Consider the following 14,594-nt stretch of genomic DNA (forward strand, 5'->3'; position numbering starts at 1 on the left):
CACAGTGGCTGGTAAATCCCAACTAACTAAAGGCTGATTACCTCACATAGTGGCTGATAGAGTTCATAAACCTACTAATCATCAATTTTCTCAGGATCCTGAGTGAATCACAACAGTAGAATAAGCCTCAATTTGTAGATCATCAATATCACAAGCAGCCAATAGTAAGGAGTGCAAGTAAGTTCTTCATTTTACACAAAAGGCAAAACGGGGCATAAAATGTTCCTTCTTTATATTCCTGTCACCCTAGAATGATCATGTACTGTAAGCCTGCTACATATAAACATACATGACACTCAACCCTAACCCTCAACAATAAGTAGTGGTGGTTAAAGTAGTTGTTGGATTTTGAGGTTCACCAGCCAATGTGGCCTCTAAGGAAAAAAGTTTCCTACCCTCTCCACACACACACACACACACACACACACACACACATTAGCCCCACAGCAAGTCGGTAACACTGAACCATCACACATTCCTTTGATGGATTTTCCTCCTATTACCTGTATCTCCAGTTCAGCCTGTTGGATTTAGAATTTGTGTCAAGTATTGTTGGTACTCAGTTTAGTAGCATTTACGGGTTTAAATGTATGTGATATGAAATTAAAACATTAGCATCATGACCTTTTGACCTTTTTAAAACACTCAAAAAACATTTACTGCTTTTTCCGTAGAAGAGGAGCATGCAAAAATGATTCTTTTAATTGCAAAGAGGAAGAGTACAACAAATGTTTTTGGCTGGGCATCAATGGCTGATGATGGCTTTAATTCTGGAAAATGTATAGTGCTCTTCCTCTTTCACGGTCTGGAAATATATGGAAATATTATTTGGCTATCTCCAGTTGCACAAGAAGGTTTGGAAAGTATGGAAAAAATATTGTTGTGCTGTTCCGATAACCAAACACGTTTTCTGTTGTTTTAGACCCGTGTCATCTCACATATTCTGATATTTGTCGCTGTGAAGAATAATCTTTATTTATGGAGTGATGTGGCAGACGACTATCTGTGTAAATCTTGTTGGACACCAAAATTTCTGGTCTGGAAAAAGTGTGGATTGTGTAGGAACTCTGCCTTTTGCAATTAAATAAATATTCTTGCACATTATATAACTTTGGCCTTTCTTTTGAGTGCGGAAACGCTTCTTGCCAGCAATTCTGTACTGTTACACTTGTTTGAGTTTGTCAGTTTGAGTCCCGAGTGCAGTGAACACAAATGAACTTGGTCCTGTTTGATATACTGATGAGAAATGGAGGGCTTGACCAATGAGTGATGGACAGGTCACAGGGCTTAAAGGCTCATGGGGAGTGCAGCACTAATCCCTCTGGGCTCAACTGCCATTGGAGCCGCTGTGCTGCAGAGACCTGTGGATGAACAGACCGCAGAGAGAGAGAGAGAGGGATGGGGAGAGGAATGAGAGAAATAAAGAAGGGAGGAAGAGGGAATGGAGTAAGGAAGAAAGGGAGGAAGAAGGCAAGGAAGGAGGGAAAGAGAATGGGGAAGAAAGGGAGGAAGAGGGAAAGAGAGTGGGGAAAGAAAGGGGGGAAGAGGGAAAGAGTGGGGAAAGAAAGGGAGGGAGACAGAAAGACAGAAAAGAAGGATGAGGGGAAAAGAGGAAGGAGGAAAGAAATAATGGGGAAGAGGGGGGAAGAAAGGGAGGAAGAAGGGGGAGAAAGAGGGAAAGAATGAAAGAAAAAGGGGAAGAGGGAGAGAAAGGAAGAGGAGGAAGAAGAGGGGAACAGATGGAGGGCGAGGATGGGGTAGAGATGAGCAGAAGGAGGGACGGCGACAGAGGAATAGGGGGATGGAAAAACAAATGAGGCAGAGAAGAAGCGGGACTGCACATGAGAGAGAGAGAGAGAGAGAGAGGGATGGAGAGATAGACTTGGAGATGAAGACTTGGAGATGAAGAGAGTAGGAGGAAGGGAGAGAGTGTATGCAAGAAAGAGAGAGAGAGGGATGGAGTCAGAGAGAGAGAGAGAGAGAGAGAGACTGAATGACCATGCAGAGCTCAGTGGAAGCAGCAGCAGCAAGCTTTTTCATGATGCAGCAGTTTTTCCCTCCATTCATACAGCAGGCATCAGACTCTTTCCATTGCTTGGCTCCTGTGCCGCTTTTAGCTATTTCCCCCCTATTGTTTGGCAGTGAGGCAGCAGTGAGTGCAGTAGTTTGACTCACAACAGCATGCATGGCATATCTTGTTGAAAAACACTGTTATCAATGATACCTTATCAGCTTGTTTTATTGTATCATACTCGGATATTCCAGACATTTCAATTTATGCTTCAGGAAGTGATCGATTTCTTAGCTTTTGAAATGCTCCTGAAATGAACTTGCAGACCCAACTGATAAATGTAGCTAACATCCATAGACCAAACAGTTAGAGCAGTTACATGCTTTTGTTTTGACACCAAGCATTTTAATCCTTAGGCTTGGTTAATTTACACAGTAATAAAACATAAACGTGAAGGGTTAAATACACAGTGATAAAATGCAACGATTAAAGCATTTAAAAAGAAGAGAAATAAGTGACTCATTTGCACACTTGAGATAAAAAAAAAACAAAGACACCTCAAAACAAAGAAAGAAATGACCAAAGTTAAAAAAAAAAAATGAAGGGTTTCATTCCAAATCACTATATACACATTTGGGGGGGAAAAGCAGTTACCTGATGTTCATTGCTTAGTATTTGAAAAACAGAGACAATTAATTATATTTTCTAACACATTATTGCATTGTAGGTAAAGGGTTCAAGAAAGGTAATAACTTTTTAGTTATGTACTTTCATGCCCGCAATCATTTTGTCCGAGTAGGTGTTACACTTTTCAAATGGTATTTAGGCCTATCTCTATTTGTAATGAAACTCTTCAAATGAAACATGATTAAACAATTGAAGCAAGCAGTAATGTGATGCTGAAGAAGGAAAACATATGATTGATGGAAGGTTTCCTTTTTCCCCAGATGGAAGAACTACTGGATACGAGGGGTTCTGTCTTTAGCCATGATATCAGGCTTCTTCCTCATCATCTACCTGGGACCTATCACACTCATATTAGTGGTAAGTGGCATTGGTTGATAGACACTGTAGACATCCTGCATTAGTACTAGGGCTGAACGATTTTGAAAAAATATCTAATTGCGATTATTTTGACTGATATTGCAATTGCGATATGATTTGCGATATTAGAGGGAATGATAATTTTTACATCATTATTCTCATTTTCATTGAAAAACGTATTAAAATGATTATGGTGTGATTTTTGTGGGGATCTGTACCAAACAAAGATGTTTTCTTAAGTCTGTAGAATATGATGTGTAGGCCAGGACATCTCTGCAGCACGACAATATTTAATTTAAAATGGTATTTTGACACACATTTCGCCTTTTAACAAATATTGCGATTTGAAAATTGCAGTAGGCCATATTGCGATTTCGATAAAATTTTGATTCATTGTTCAGCCCTAATTAGTACTGCTGTCAATTACCAGACCATTCCTTGTAACTTCCTACAAATGAAAAGAGAACAGAAATAGATTTTTTCCAAACAATTCCTCTTGGGAATGGAGCTAAAGTGCAACAGTAGTTCAGCAAACAAGCAGTAGAAAGTGGGACTTCTACAATGGCAACATCTCTACCAATAACCAGTTGAACTACCCATTCTATTCACCGAGAAAAAGATGTCCTGATCTTTCAGTTAAATTTGTAGGCCTAAGCTGTCATGTCACCTTTCTGCTCTGTTTCCATCCTCTGACGCAGGTCATGACCATCCAAATCAAGTGTTTCCAAGAAATAATCACCATCGGCTACAGAGTTTACCGCTCCTACGATCTCCCGTGGTTCAGGACACTAAGCTGGTAAGGAGAACGGATGTCGCAGTGAAATAATGGATGTAGATATATTAGTACATTAAGTAAAGTTTATTTATATAGCACCTTTCACAGAGCAAAGTCACAAAGTGCTTCACAGGACTAAAATAGTTCAAATAAGACCATCAAATAGTAAGAAACAATAAAACATAAAAACAAAGGACATAAAAACACACAGAAATACAGACACAAGAGGCTAGACAAAGGCCAGTCTGAACAGATGAGTCTTCAGCTGCTTTTTAAAAGTGTCACCAGAGACTTCAGATCTTAAGTCCAGTGGAAGAGCGTTCCACAGTTTAGGTGCCACAATTTCAAAGGCTTCATCACCTTTTGTTTTGAGCCTAGAGCGAGGGACGACCAGTAAGCCCTGGTCAGAAGACCTGAGTGACCTGCTGGTAATGTAGGGATGGAGCAGGTCGCAGATGTACGCAGGTGCCTGACCATGCAGGGCTCTATATGTGATTACAAGAACCTTAAATTGAATCCTAAACTCGATGGGAAGCCAATGTAAGGAAGCTAAGATGGGTGTGATGTGATGTGATAGTAATAAGTAATACGAAAAGAAAATGGTAACGCTTAAAAGGGCAATACTGCAGAATTTCACCTTTGATTTATGCTACTGCTATACTCTAAGTGTAGCAATATGTTTTAGGCATTTTAGGTGGTGCTCTCTTATAAAATACGTAAATAATATGAAATACGGATCCAGTACACTCATCTGTTGATGGACACACATTGGCTGTTGTGGGGATTGGACCGGATCCTACAGGGTTTCCAATGGTCAAGGGATTTTTGGAATATCTTGGAAGTTTGAGAGGTGTATTCCAGACAGAGAAAGTCAGGGAATTTGGTAAATTCTCCAGGGAATTCAGGGAATATCATGAAATTTTACATATGGGTCACTTTACAGGAATATGCCAGAATGTATTTTACAGCTTGTTTCACACATTCATTGCATTCGATGCTGGTTTTCATCCCAACTGTAGTGGAAACCAGACTTGTTTACCCCTTTTTGAACTTTTCTGAGCTGAAAAACATCAACAAACCAGGAAGGAATACGATTTTTAGGTCATGGAAGTGCACAAACTAAGTTATGTGAAGTCATGGAAATGTCTTTTTTTTTTATATATATATATATATAAATATATGCATATATATAAATAATAGATAGATAGATAGATAGATAGAGATAGATAGATAGATAGATAGATAGATAGATAGATAGATATCAGGGCCACAGTGGCCTGCTTTGTCACAGGACTGTCTCTTTAACCACCAGGCTGCCCTGCCCACCTGAATGTTAAATCTGTATTCATAAACATTCACTACTGTCTTAACAAAGTAAAATATATGCCAAGGAGATTAACAGCCAGAAACAAGCAGTATTTCTCTTTTTAAAAGGTGCCGTTTAGCCGTGGCCACACTCCCTTTAATTCTCCTGTCCCTTCACTGAAACGCTGACTCAGGTTGTTTTCCACTGCAGGTAGTTCTCTGCATAGCTAATACCCACCTACCCCCATGGTTCTTCTGTTTGTTCCTATTTTAGTTCTTATGTTTCTCTTAACAGGTCACCTTTGCTTGCACACACACATGCACACACACACACACACACACACACACACACACACACACACACACACACACACACACAGTATTCAGTGTAACCCAGAACAAAGATCACTGCCATGCTGGAAGTGAAATGAAGCTACTTGAAACTTGCCCTCTTCACCAAGCCCTCCCCCATGACCACCTCTAACATTCCTCCCTCCCCCTCCTCATACACACACACACACACACACACATACACACACACACACACACACCTAGCAGACAGCAGGTCAACATACACTAGGTGGGAACAAAAGGTATAAAAAGCAACGTTTGCTCACACATCCAATGTAAGAAGACACACAGAAGTTTATCTTTTCTCATCTCTCTCTCTCTCTCTCTCTCTCTCTCTCTCGCACTCACACACACACGCACACACACACACACACACACACACACACACACACACCTAGCAGACAGCAGGTCAACATACAGTAGGTGGGAACAAAAGGTATAAAAAGCAGCGTTTGCTCACACATCCAATGTAAGAAGACACACAGAAGTTTATCTTTTCTCCTCTCTCTCTCTCTCTCTCTCTCTCTCTCTCTCTCTCTCTCTCTCTCTCTCTCTCTCTCTCTCTCTCTCTCTCTCTCTCTCTCTCTCTCTCTCTCTCTCTCACACAAACACAAACACACACATACTCATACACTCATACACAATACCACACAATGCAGATCAATGTATAAAAAGCAGCATCTCCTCCCATTTATACACACACTCACAGACATTTATGGTGATGTCAGCATGAAAGCACAAAAAAGCAGTAATGTGAAAAAAAAAATCCCTGTGTTCCTTTGCCCCAGGTACTTCCTGATTTGTGTCAACTACTTCTTCTATGGTGAAACGGTCGCAGATTACTTCGGGGCTCTGGTGCAGAGGGAGGAACCGCTGCAGTTCCTGGCTCGCTACCACCGCTTCATCTCCTTCGCTTTGTACCTCGCAGGTGGGTCTCGCCCTCAAGACAATACAAGTGTTATATCTCGCAAAACACACATGCTCTTTGGCCACTGCTCCCACACACCTTTTTTTTTTTGGAGGTGGATTAGATTTCACCGGCCACAGTGAGGGTGTACAGGAGTTCAGTTTGGTTTAGTGTAAACAAATAACAGTGCTGGAAAAAAAGAAGAAAAAATAGAGAAAGGAGAGACAAAAAGACCTTTGTGAGAGTTAGAAAAAGATTCTCACTCAAAAGGAAAGGGGAGAAAAAAACATCAAGATGACTTGAAATAGCACAAGTTAGTCTCTATTTTTATGTTTCATCGTCTCCAGGCCTGGTTTGAATATCAGTTGGGATCAGGCTTTTAAAATCAGACGTGCCTCTTATTCTGTCTGTACTGATTTCAGAAGTGTAGTGTTGATTGATTTTGGAGTCAAATACGAGGAATAGTGAAGGTTAAACATAAAACCACAAATGGGGAGCTGTGAGTGTCGTCATCAAGATTACATACTAGTATATGATTGATTCACATGTGTAAACTTGTAAAAAGGAGTGGTTGTCAACAACAACAAAGCCTCTTGCCTAAAAACGTCTTAACTATTTTCTTTAACTGTTTTAATATTAAAAATAGAGGTGTTCAACATGCCTTGCATTTCCAGAGGATTTAAATTTGTTCATTGGACATCTGAATAAATGTCAAATCACCGTTAGCAAGATGGCACTGTACAGACAGCAGCAGTCTGTTTTTTCGTTTGCTGCTGCTGTGACAGTAGAGTTTCCCTGTGGGATAAATAGAGCTCCGATCCATCGATCTACCAGTTGCTGGTTGTAGAGTCTATAGTGGGGCGAAAGCACTTCTTCCTGAGTCTTGCTGACTTAGGTGTCTTTGAGTTGACCCTGTCCAGTCAGCCAGGCGTCAGCTCTAGTTTAAGTCCCGAGGATGCATCGGAGCAGACAGTATATTCCTGACCTGTCTGTAATAATGGCTCCCCTGAGGGCCTCCCCACGCTCCTCTAGACAAACCTAACACAGGAGCCTCCCAAAGACAGCCTCCTCAACGCAAATCTATGAGTCAGATTTCAAATCAGTGCAGCTTCTGAGTCACATTGTTCAGTTTGCCACTGTCCAGAATCACCAAATAATGACGTTCACTATCCCTCAAACGGTGCCACGCGACCTTTTCCAAAGTTTTTAAGTGTTTTCAGATCTTGCACAGAATTAAAGCTGTTTCTTCAAAAGTAAATGTCACGCCAAAATGTTCATGTTCAGTCACAGGCATGCCACACATGCACACACACGCACACACACCCCATATATAATAATTTATAATATGTCAAGAATATGTTTGGTTTTTTGTTTTTAATCTATTCCCTTCCAACTCAGAACAAAACAACTGACTGCATGTTATCTACTCTTTCACAGGTTTCTGCATGTTTGTACTGAGTTTAGTGAAGAAACATTACCGCCTGCAGTTTTATATGGTGTGTATCAGCCAAGTAACCCCCCCCCCCCCCCCCTTCCCCCAGCACTAACTGTCCTATCCATCCCCTTCCGCTGCTTCCTTCTTCCTGTTATTTCCCTCTGAGAAGATTTCGGAAAATTCATCTTATGTACAGTTGTTGCCATTGTAGAAGTCACACAAGAAATTGTTTGGTAACTGGTTGGTTGAAAGTCACTAGTGTTTGGTGTTATGTAATGCCATAACTTGGTTATACTGTTACTACTGCGGACAAAAGATTTGTCCGCAGTAGTAATGAAGGATTGATCATGGATGAATGCATGAAGGAGACTTCTGCAATGGCTACAGCTGTATTTCACCCACATTTGTTGTCTACAAATTAAATGGAAGACACATCAGGCTGCCTCTTCTGTCCAGTGTTTTTAAATGGGTCACTGTGCAATAGGCCTTAGGCAGACTTACACTGCCAGAATGCTTTTAAGCACTGAATTTGTTGGCCCAGACTAATTTTCTTGACTAAGGGCATCTGAGAAAAAACTATGGCATGGGATTTTCATTATACAACATATACCCACAGAACTTGAATGGACAGAACGGTCATTCCTATTCAAATCAACGTTCCAGGACAGTCGTAGTGGCGGCCATTTTTATGTGAACCGTTGGGCTAGCTTCTGTATAAAACAACTTACAGCAAGTTGCTTAGGCGAGAGGTTTTGCAGCAAAGCTCATGCCACCACTATGGACTTTTACAAGCTGCTGCTGTCTTTAAGTTGGTAGTAGAAGTGGTTATAGTTAGAGTTAGTCTCAGTTTCAGACGATGTCCGTTAGCTGTTTAAAGTTAGTGAACGCTAACTTTTCTTCTCTACTAAAGGTAGGCTAAGCTATGTTATCGGTTATATTATGTCAAAGGTACCTGTCTAGCTTTGCTAATATACTGATTTTGACTTGAAGAGTTAGCGAGAGAAGCACGATCTGATAATGCTGTTAACCTCGTCGCTAGCGTTAGCTTTCAGTTGAGTTTTGAGAATTTGCTAAGCACTCGTGCAACAGACTCATCTGCACAGTTCTCAAGCAAGTGCGACACACACGGCCTCACTACCAGACTTGCGTTGTCACCATAGCAACTAACCCTTAAAATTCCATAGTTGCCATTTTATGCTGTACTAGCCAAATTACCATAGCAAACAGTAGAAGGACCGTTCTATCTATTCAAGTTCTGTGCATATACCATTTGGCAAGCGCCTTACAGCGCCTTGACATTTTTAGCATGGGTGGTCTCAGTGGGAATCAAACCCCTAACCCTCGCCCTGTTAGTGCCATGCCATACCCACTGAACTACAGGATCACCCCCCCCCCTCTTCAAAGCGGGGCTAAATCTGGTTATAATCTTGTAATGTATACTGACAAAAGAAGGCCCTGTCTCAACTTGATTAGTCAGTTCTGTTTAGTTTTGTCATGTTGCCATGCAATTTTTTTCTGTGAATTTTTTTTTTTCTAACCATTATGTTGCAAACATCCTCATAAATCTCCTCTTTTGTTTGAGTATGTCCATTAAATGTGTGCCACCCATTTCATTTCAATATTTCACAAAGCTTTTCTGCAGTCCACATGCTAGCCTGCTCCACCCATGTTATCATGTGTAATATGTCCTGCATCAGTGGGTTGTATGTTTTTTTCCGTGTGCCTCAGTCTCACCCTACAGTGTGCGCTCCGTCAGTGTCATTCACCTTGTCTGTCTGTTTGTATAATTCCACTATTTTTGACATGAGCCAACTGTTCTGAGCAGGCCCAGCTACATTCCAGTGCATTGACACTGTGGTGTTTGTGTTTGTGTTTGCCATTCCAGTTTGCTTGGACCCATGTGACCCTGTTGATTGTGGTAACTCAGTCCCACCTAGTCATTCAGAACCTGTTTGATGGAATGATCTGGTAAGCGGGACACAGACACAGACCTGAGGAACCTGCCTTGTCTCTTTGCCTGTCACTGCACTTGTGCTGTCGCCACTGTGTTGACTGCTGGGGAGTTCTTTCATGTGGCCTTTTTGAAGTTTGAGCAAAGCAAGAGGAAGTGGTTCTCAGCAAGAATTGATTTCAAAATAAAAGGCATATTGAATCGTGTTCATTTTAAGAGAAAATAGTTTAAATCAGAAGAAGTGAGTTTGCTTTTCCTCTTTACTATTTTTGTAACATGTTATTGCCAAGTATTTGATCACATTAATATGACACCCAGGTCAGGAAACTTTTTGTCCAGCCAGTCACAGTGGCAGGTACATCTCAGAAATTCACCAGCCACTTTCACTTTTATATCAGACATCTTTAGAGTAGAATAGGACCTCCCAGGTGATGGAGTGGCTTGTAGAGCAGAGAAACTTGACCAGAAATGGCTCGTGGTTGGTGTTAATTTCCCCTCCACCTCTTAACATTGTTGAAATTCCTGTTTTCCAGGTTCATTGTCCCCATCTCCATTGTGATCTGCAATGACATTATGGCGTATCTGTTTGGATTCTTCTTTGGCAGAACTCCACTGATAAAGGTAAATCAGATATTTCCTTAATTTTACATTACATTTGCATGGCATTTAGTTGACACTAATTGAAAGTGACTTACAATGAGTACAACAGTAGAAAGAGCTTAACTTCCAAGATCAGCATTGCAACAAGCAACCAATATTGAGGAGTGCAAGGAACCACAGTGCCCTGACAACAGTCCTATGCTAGAAAAAGACATAAAAATAGGAGAGCATTTTCATCATTCATGGTTCAACTGCAGTTAGAATCTTAAGAGATGGCCATGTTGTTGAGAAAAGACGGTACAGAGAGGCATATCTGTTGTAAATTGTAAATGGAGGATTTCAAGGAAAGGGAAATGGGGGAGACATATTTTCCCTGGGGAAATGAAAATGTCCTGGTTGGCCAACAGAGTTGACATTTAGCTGTCACTCTTATCCATAGCAACTTACAACGAGTGAAACAGTAGAATAAGTGCAGATTTCTAGATTTCAACATTATAAACAGGCAATACTAAGGAGTCCCAGAGTGATCATGTATGATAGAGGAGCGCTCGGTAGGGAAAGAAGAGCTGGGGAGAGAAGGGAGATGAAGATATGGTATAGGGTTGGGCAAATGGATGAAGACATCGGATGAACTGAATCCATCACCATTGCAAAATCCCCTGCTGTTTTTTATTTTTTTTTATTTCCCTGATCTTTGGTGATTTAAAATGTAGCCTAGTGGGGGCTTGTTTGCCCCCAGATTCTCAGATTCTCTGCCATTCGACGGTGAGCTTTCACCAACCCCAAACAGATCTGCAGAGTCGCAGACAGGCAAACCTGCTAATGAATGGACTCTGCACGGCTTCCACAGGCTCTATATGAGACGAGCGTCCAGCTGCTCCGCTGTAACCTGAACTTTGCGAAAGTGAAAGATTCAGGCGATGAGCCACTTTCTCCAAATTGCTGAACACTACAGGGTCAAACTCTGTGTCAGCAGTTGCACCTAACTGGACCAAACTGTCAGCCGGTGCCTCCACACAAAAGAGTACAGAATCTGGTCCCATGTCTTCGAGGAATTGTTCCGAAAAAGAAGTGAAGATTTGCTCTCTTTTCAGCCCTTGGAAATTCAACATAATGGTCCGATATCTAATTGGGTGAGAGACATTAGAATTCTGTTTTAAAATTTTGTTCTACTGTATAACGTTCAAGAAACGTTCAGCACTGCCATGCTAATGCAGGATAGATGCAGTGTAAGTGCATGAAGGGAGACTTCTACAATGGCTACCACTGTACATCTATCCACGCAAGAGCTATCTAGCGAATAAGAGCTGGGGGGGGGGGAGCAGGAAGAGTCACATGCGGTCTGTGGCGAGGGCGAGTGGAAACCCCGTGTCGTGTTGATGTGAAAGACGGCCTCTGTTTCTGTCTCCGGCCTCCCTGCAGCTCTCTCCCAAGAAGACCTGGGAGGGCTTCATCGGAGGTTTCTTCTCCACTGTGGTCTTCGGCTTCATCGTGAGTACACTCCCTCCGCTTTCACAACACTCGGTCACGCGGCCCTTAATCACTTCTCCACAGTTTCCAAATTAACCATGCACCCAGGGCAGGATTTTTTTTTTTTTTTGTCCACCAGTCGCAGTGGCTGATGCATCTCAGCTAGATTTTTAGAAGACCAGAGAGTTAGATTTTTTAGAATAGAATAGGATGTCCAAATTATGGTTGCTTACCTGCCAAAGTGGCTGATACTGTAGATAAACCTACCAGCCACAGCCAAAATGTATCAGTGTTTGGCTGGTCACACCTGTGCATGATAGTGCTTTGACAGCGTTCAATCACATCGACCCTAATTCCTTCCCCAATTCTAGGCTTCAAATTAACTTTGTACCCCTTTTGGAATAAATTTTCATGGTTTAAGCACACACCAAGGAGGACGTTTTTTGCCCACTGACCACAGTGGTTGCAGCATCTTTCGCTATTTCACCAGACAACTAAATTATTAGAATAGAATAAGACCTCCAAATCGGGGTTGTTTATCTGCTTAGGCGGCTGTTGGTCACAGAAATGTATCAGCATTTAGCGCAACGTTTGAAATGACTGCCCAAAACCATGAGCCTCTGTTCAGCAAGTCTTGTGATTTGATGACATAACCGTTGTACTAAACCAGAGTTAATTAGCTGATCCTTTCTTTTGTGTTTTGTTGTCTTGTCAGCTGGCCTATCTCCTGTCCCAGTTCCAGTACTTTGTGTGTCCTGTGGGTTACAACAGTGAGACCAACAGGTTTACCGTCGAATGCGAGCCCGCTGACATCTTTGTGATGCAGGAGTACACTCTTCCCGCTGTGATCCAGAACACACTGAGATGGGTAAAACTCTGCTCTTTCTCTTTCTATATTTTAAAAGCTTACAGCATAAAGTGTTCTATAAATGGACCAGGTGCATAAAGATGGTAGCTCACTATACTGATGTTATTCGATCCTCTTGGCTCGTCCTCCAGTGAATTATGCATCCATTATGCAGATGTAGACACTGCAGAATTGATCTATTGTCTTTCTGGTGTTTTTTTCCCCATCTCTGCCTCTGTCTCTCTTTTAGAAAACGGTGAACCTGTACCCCTTCCAGATCCACAGCATCTTCCTCTCGTCCTTCGGCTCTCTCATTGGGCCGTTTGGCGGTTTCTTCGCCAGCGGCTTCAAGCGAGCCTTCAAAATCAAAGTGAGTAAAATCTCTCTCCCTTTCTCCCTCATTTTCTCCTGCTCTTCTCCAACATGCGTGCACATGCTCTCGCACCCGTTACCACACTCATTTTCTCTATGATTTAAGTTCCTTCATCAGGGATATTATTTCTATTTACTTATGTCTTTGTATGCATCATCTTTTTGTTCAACCATTTTCCACCAAGTTGTGTTCTGTTGTCATTTCAATTCTGTTTGTTTTCAGGTGAGATGTTTTTATTAGCCCCTGATTTTTATTTATTTTTCTATTTAATCTGCACAGCTTTTTGCATCTCTGCTATCCGTACTCTTTATTGTATTTCATCACTGTTTTTTTGCTCCAAACACATCAAGCTACAAGCTCACAGACACACAGCTATTGGCTTGAAGGAAAACATTTAAATGTTGCTGAAACCTGTTGGGTTGAACCACCTTAGCTGCAGTGAAGAGTTGAGATTTTACTTAAAGGGACAGAAGGCTCTTTGTCAGCTTAATCACTCACACAGTAGCACACATTCACTACTGCAAGCTGTCCAGTACAACCACAGTCTTCTGCTGTTGGCCACTGAGCAGCCACTGGGGCTTAAGTGCCTTGCTTAAGGGCAACTTCCAGTCACAAGCCCAGTTCTCTAACCTCTAGGCCACCGTCACCCTTTACAATTACTGTAATTCTGATGAATGATTCAGAATTTTGACTTGATTAAATAATATTACAACATAAAGAAAGACACTAGGTGAAATTTTTTTTTTCGCATTGACTTAAACTTTAACACATCTACATCTAGTGTCTCTGTCAGATGTAACCTGCTGCCAGTGAGATCTGTGACTCCCTTTACACCTGGTGTTAACCTGCATCCTGGGTGACTGGATTATGTTCTGATAGAGCAAAAACACATAAAAACCAAGTGTAAATGCACTCAAGACGTATTGAAGATCGCCTGAACCACCTCCGGAAATTTTAAGGGAGGCATTTGATTATCAACTTGTTACTCAGATTGTAACATACTTTCCAAACATGTATGGTCAGTGTGCTCATGGATTGTGATCCTAGGTGTAATGGAGGCCTGAGTGGCGACATCATGACAGCCTCATCTGTTCTCCCCTGCAGGATTTTGCCAGCACCATCCCCGGCCACGGCGGCATCATGGACCGGTTCGACTGTCAGTACCTGATGGCCACCTTCACACACGTCTACATAGCCAGCTTTGTCAGGTGAGCAGAGGAACGACGGCTTTAATGGCTGCTTGATCAGAGGGAGTGGTGTCTATTCCTGACAAGTGGGATACTAGTAAAATCTAATAATAATAAAAATACTACAAAATATTACCAACTTCCTCACAGGATCATTTAAGTTCCATGTGTTTGTACAGCACTTTTCTTAAAGTTACAAAGTGCTGTAAAATAAAAGGATCCAAAACACACCAACACACAATCAGCTATAGCAAAGGGAAAACTTGCACTGCTAGCTCCAACCATAGCTTGTTTTGGCCGACTCAGGCAGAACTCAGAAACCATACTGGACTCCCAAA

The 14,594-nt window shown here is 41.7% G+C and overlaps 1 protein-coding gene across 1 annotated transcript in view; it reads left to right on the forward strand.

Moving 5' to 3' along the window:
* Window positions 1–14,594, forward strand: part of cds1 (CDP-diacylglycerol synthase (phosphatidate cytidylyltransferase) 1) — a 34,360-nt gene that overhangs the window by 17,551 nt on the left and 2,215 nt on the right. The window contains exons 3-12 of the mRNA XM_071901026.2: window positions 2,959–3,055; window positions 3,754–3,851; window positions 6,275–6,414; window positions 7,831–7,889; window positions 9,714–9,796; window positions 10,313–10,400; window positions 11,802–11,870; window positions 12,565–12,717; window positions 12,947–13,066; window positions 14,174–14,277. Of these exons, the coding sequence (XP_071757127.1) occupies window positions 2,959–3,055; window positions 3,754–3,851; window positions 6,275–6,414; window positions 7,831–7,889; window positions 9,714–9,796; window positions 10,313–10,400; window positions 11,802–11,870; window positions 12,565–12,717; window positions 12,947–13,066; window positions 14,174–14,277 (1,011 nt within the window). The remainder of the gene's footprint in view (window positions 1–2,958; window positions 3,056–3,753; window positions 3,852–6,274; window positions 6,415–7,830; window positions 7,890–9,713; window positions 9,797–10,312; window positions 10,401–11,801; window positions 11,871–12,564; window positions 12,718–12,946; window positions 13,067–14,173; window positions 14,278–14,594) is intronic.

Source organism: Centroberyx gerrardi, chromosome 8, assembly GCF_048128805.1.
Source record: "Centroberyx gerrardi isolate f3 chromosome 8, fCenGer3.hap1.cur.20231027, whole genome shotgun sequence".
Lineage (NCBI taxonomy): Eukaryota > Metazoa > Chordata > Actinopteri > Beryciformes > Berycidae > Centroberyx > Centroberyx gerrardi.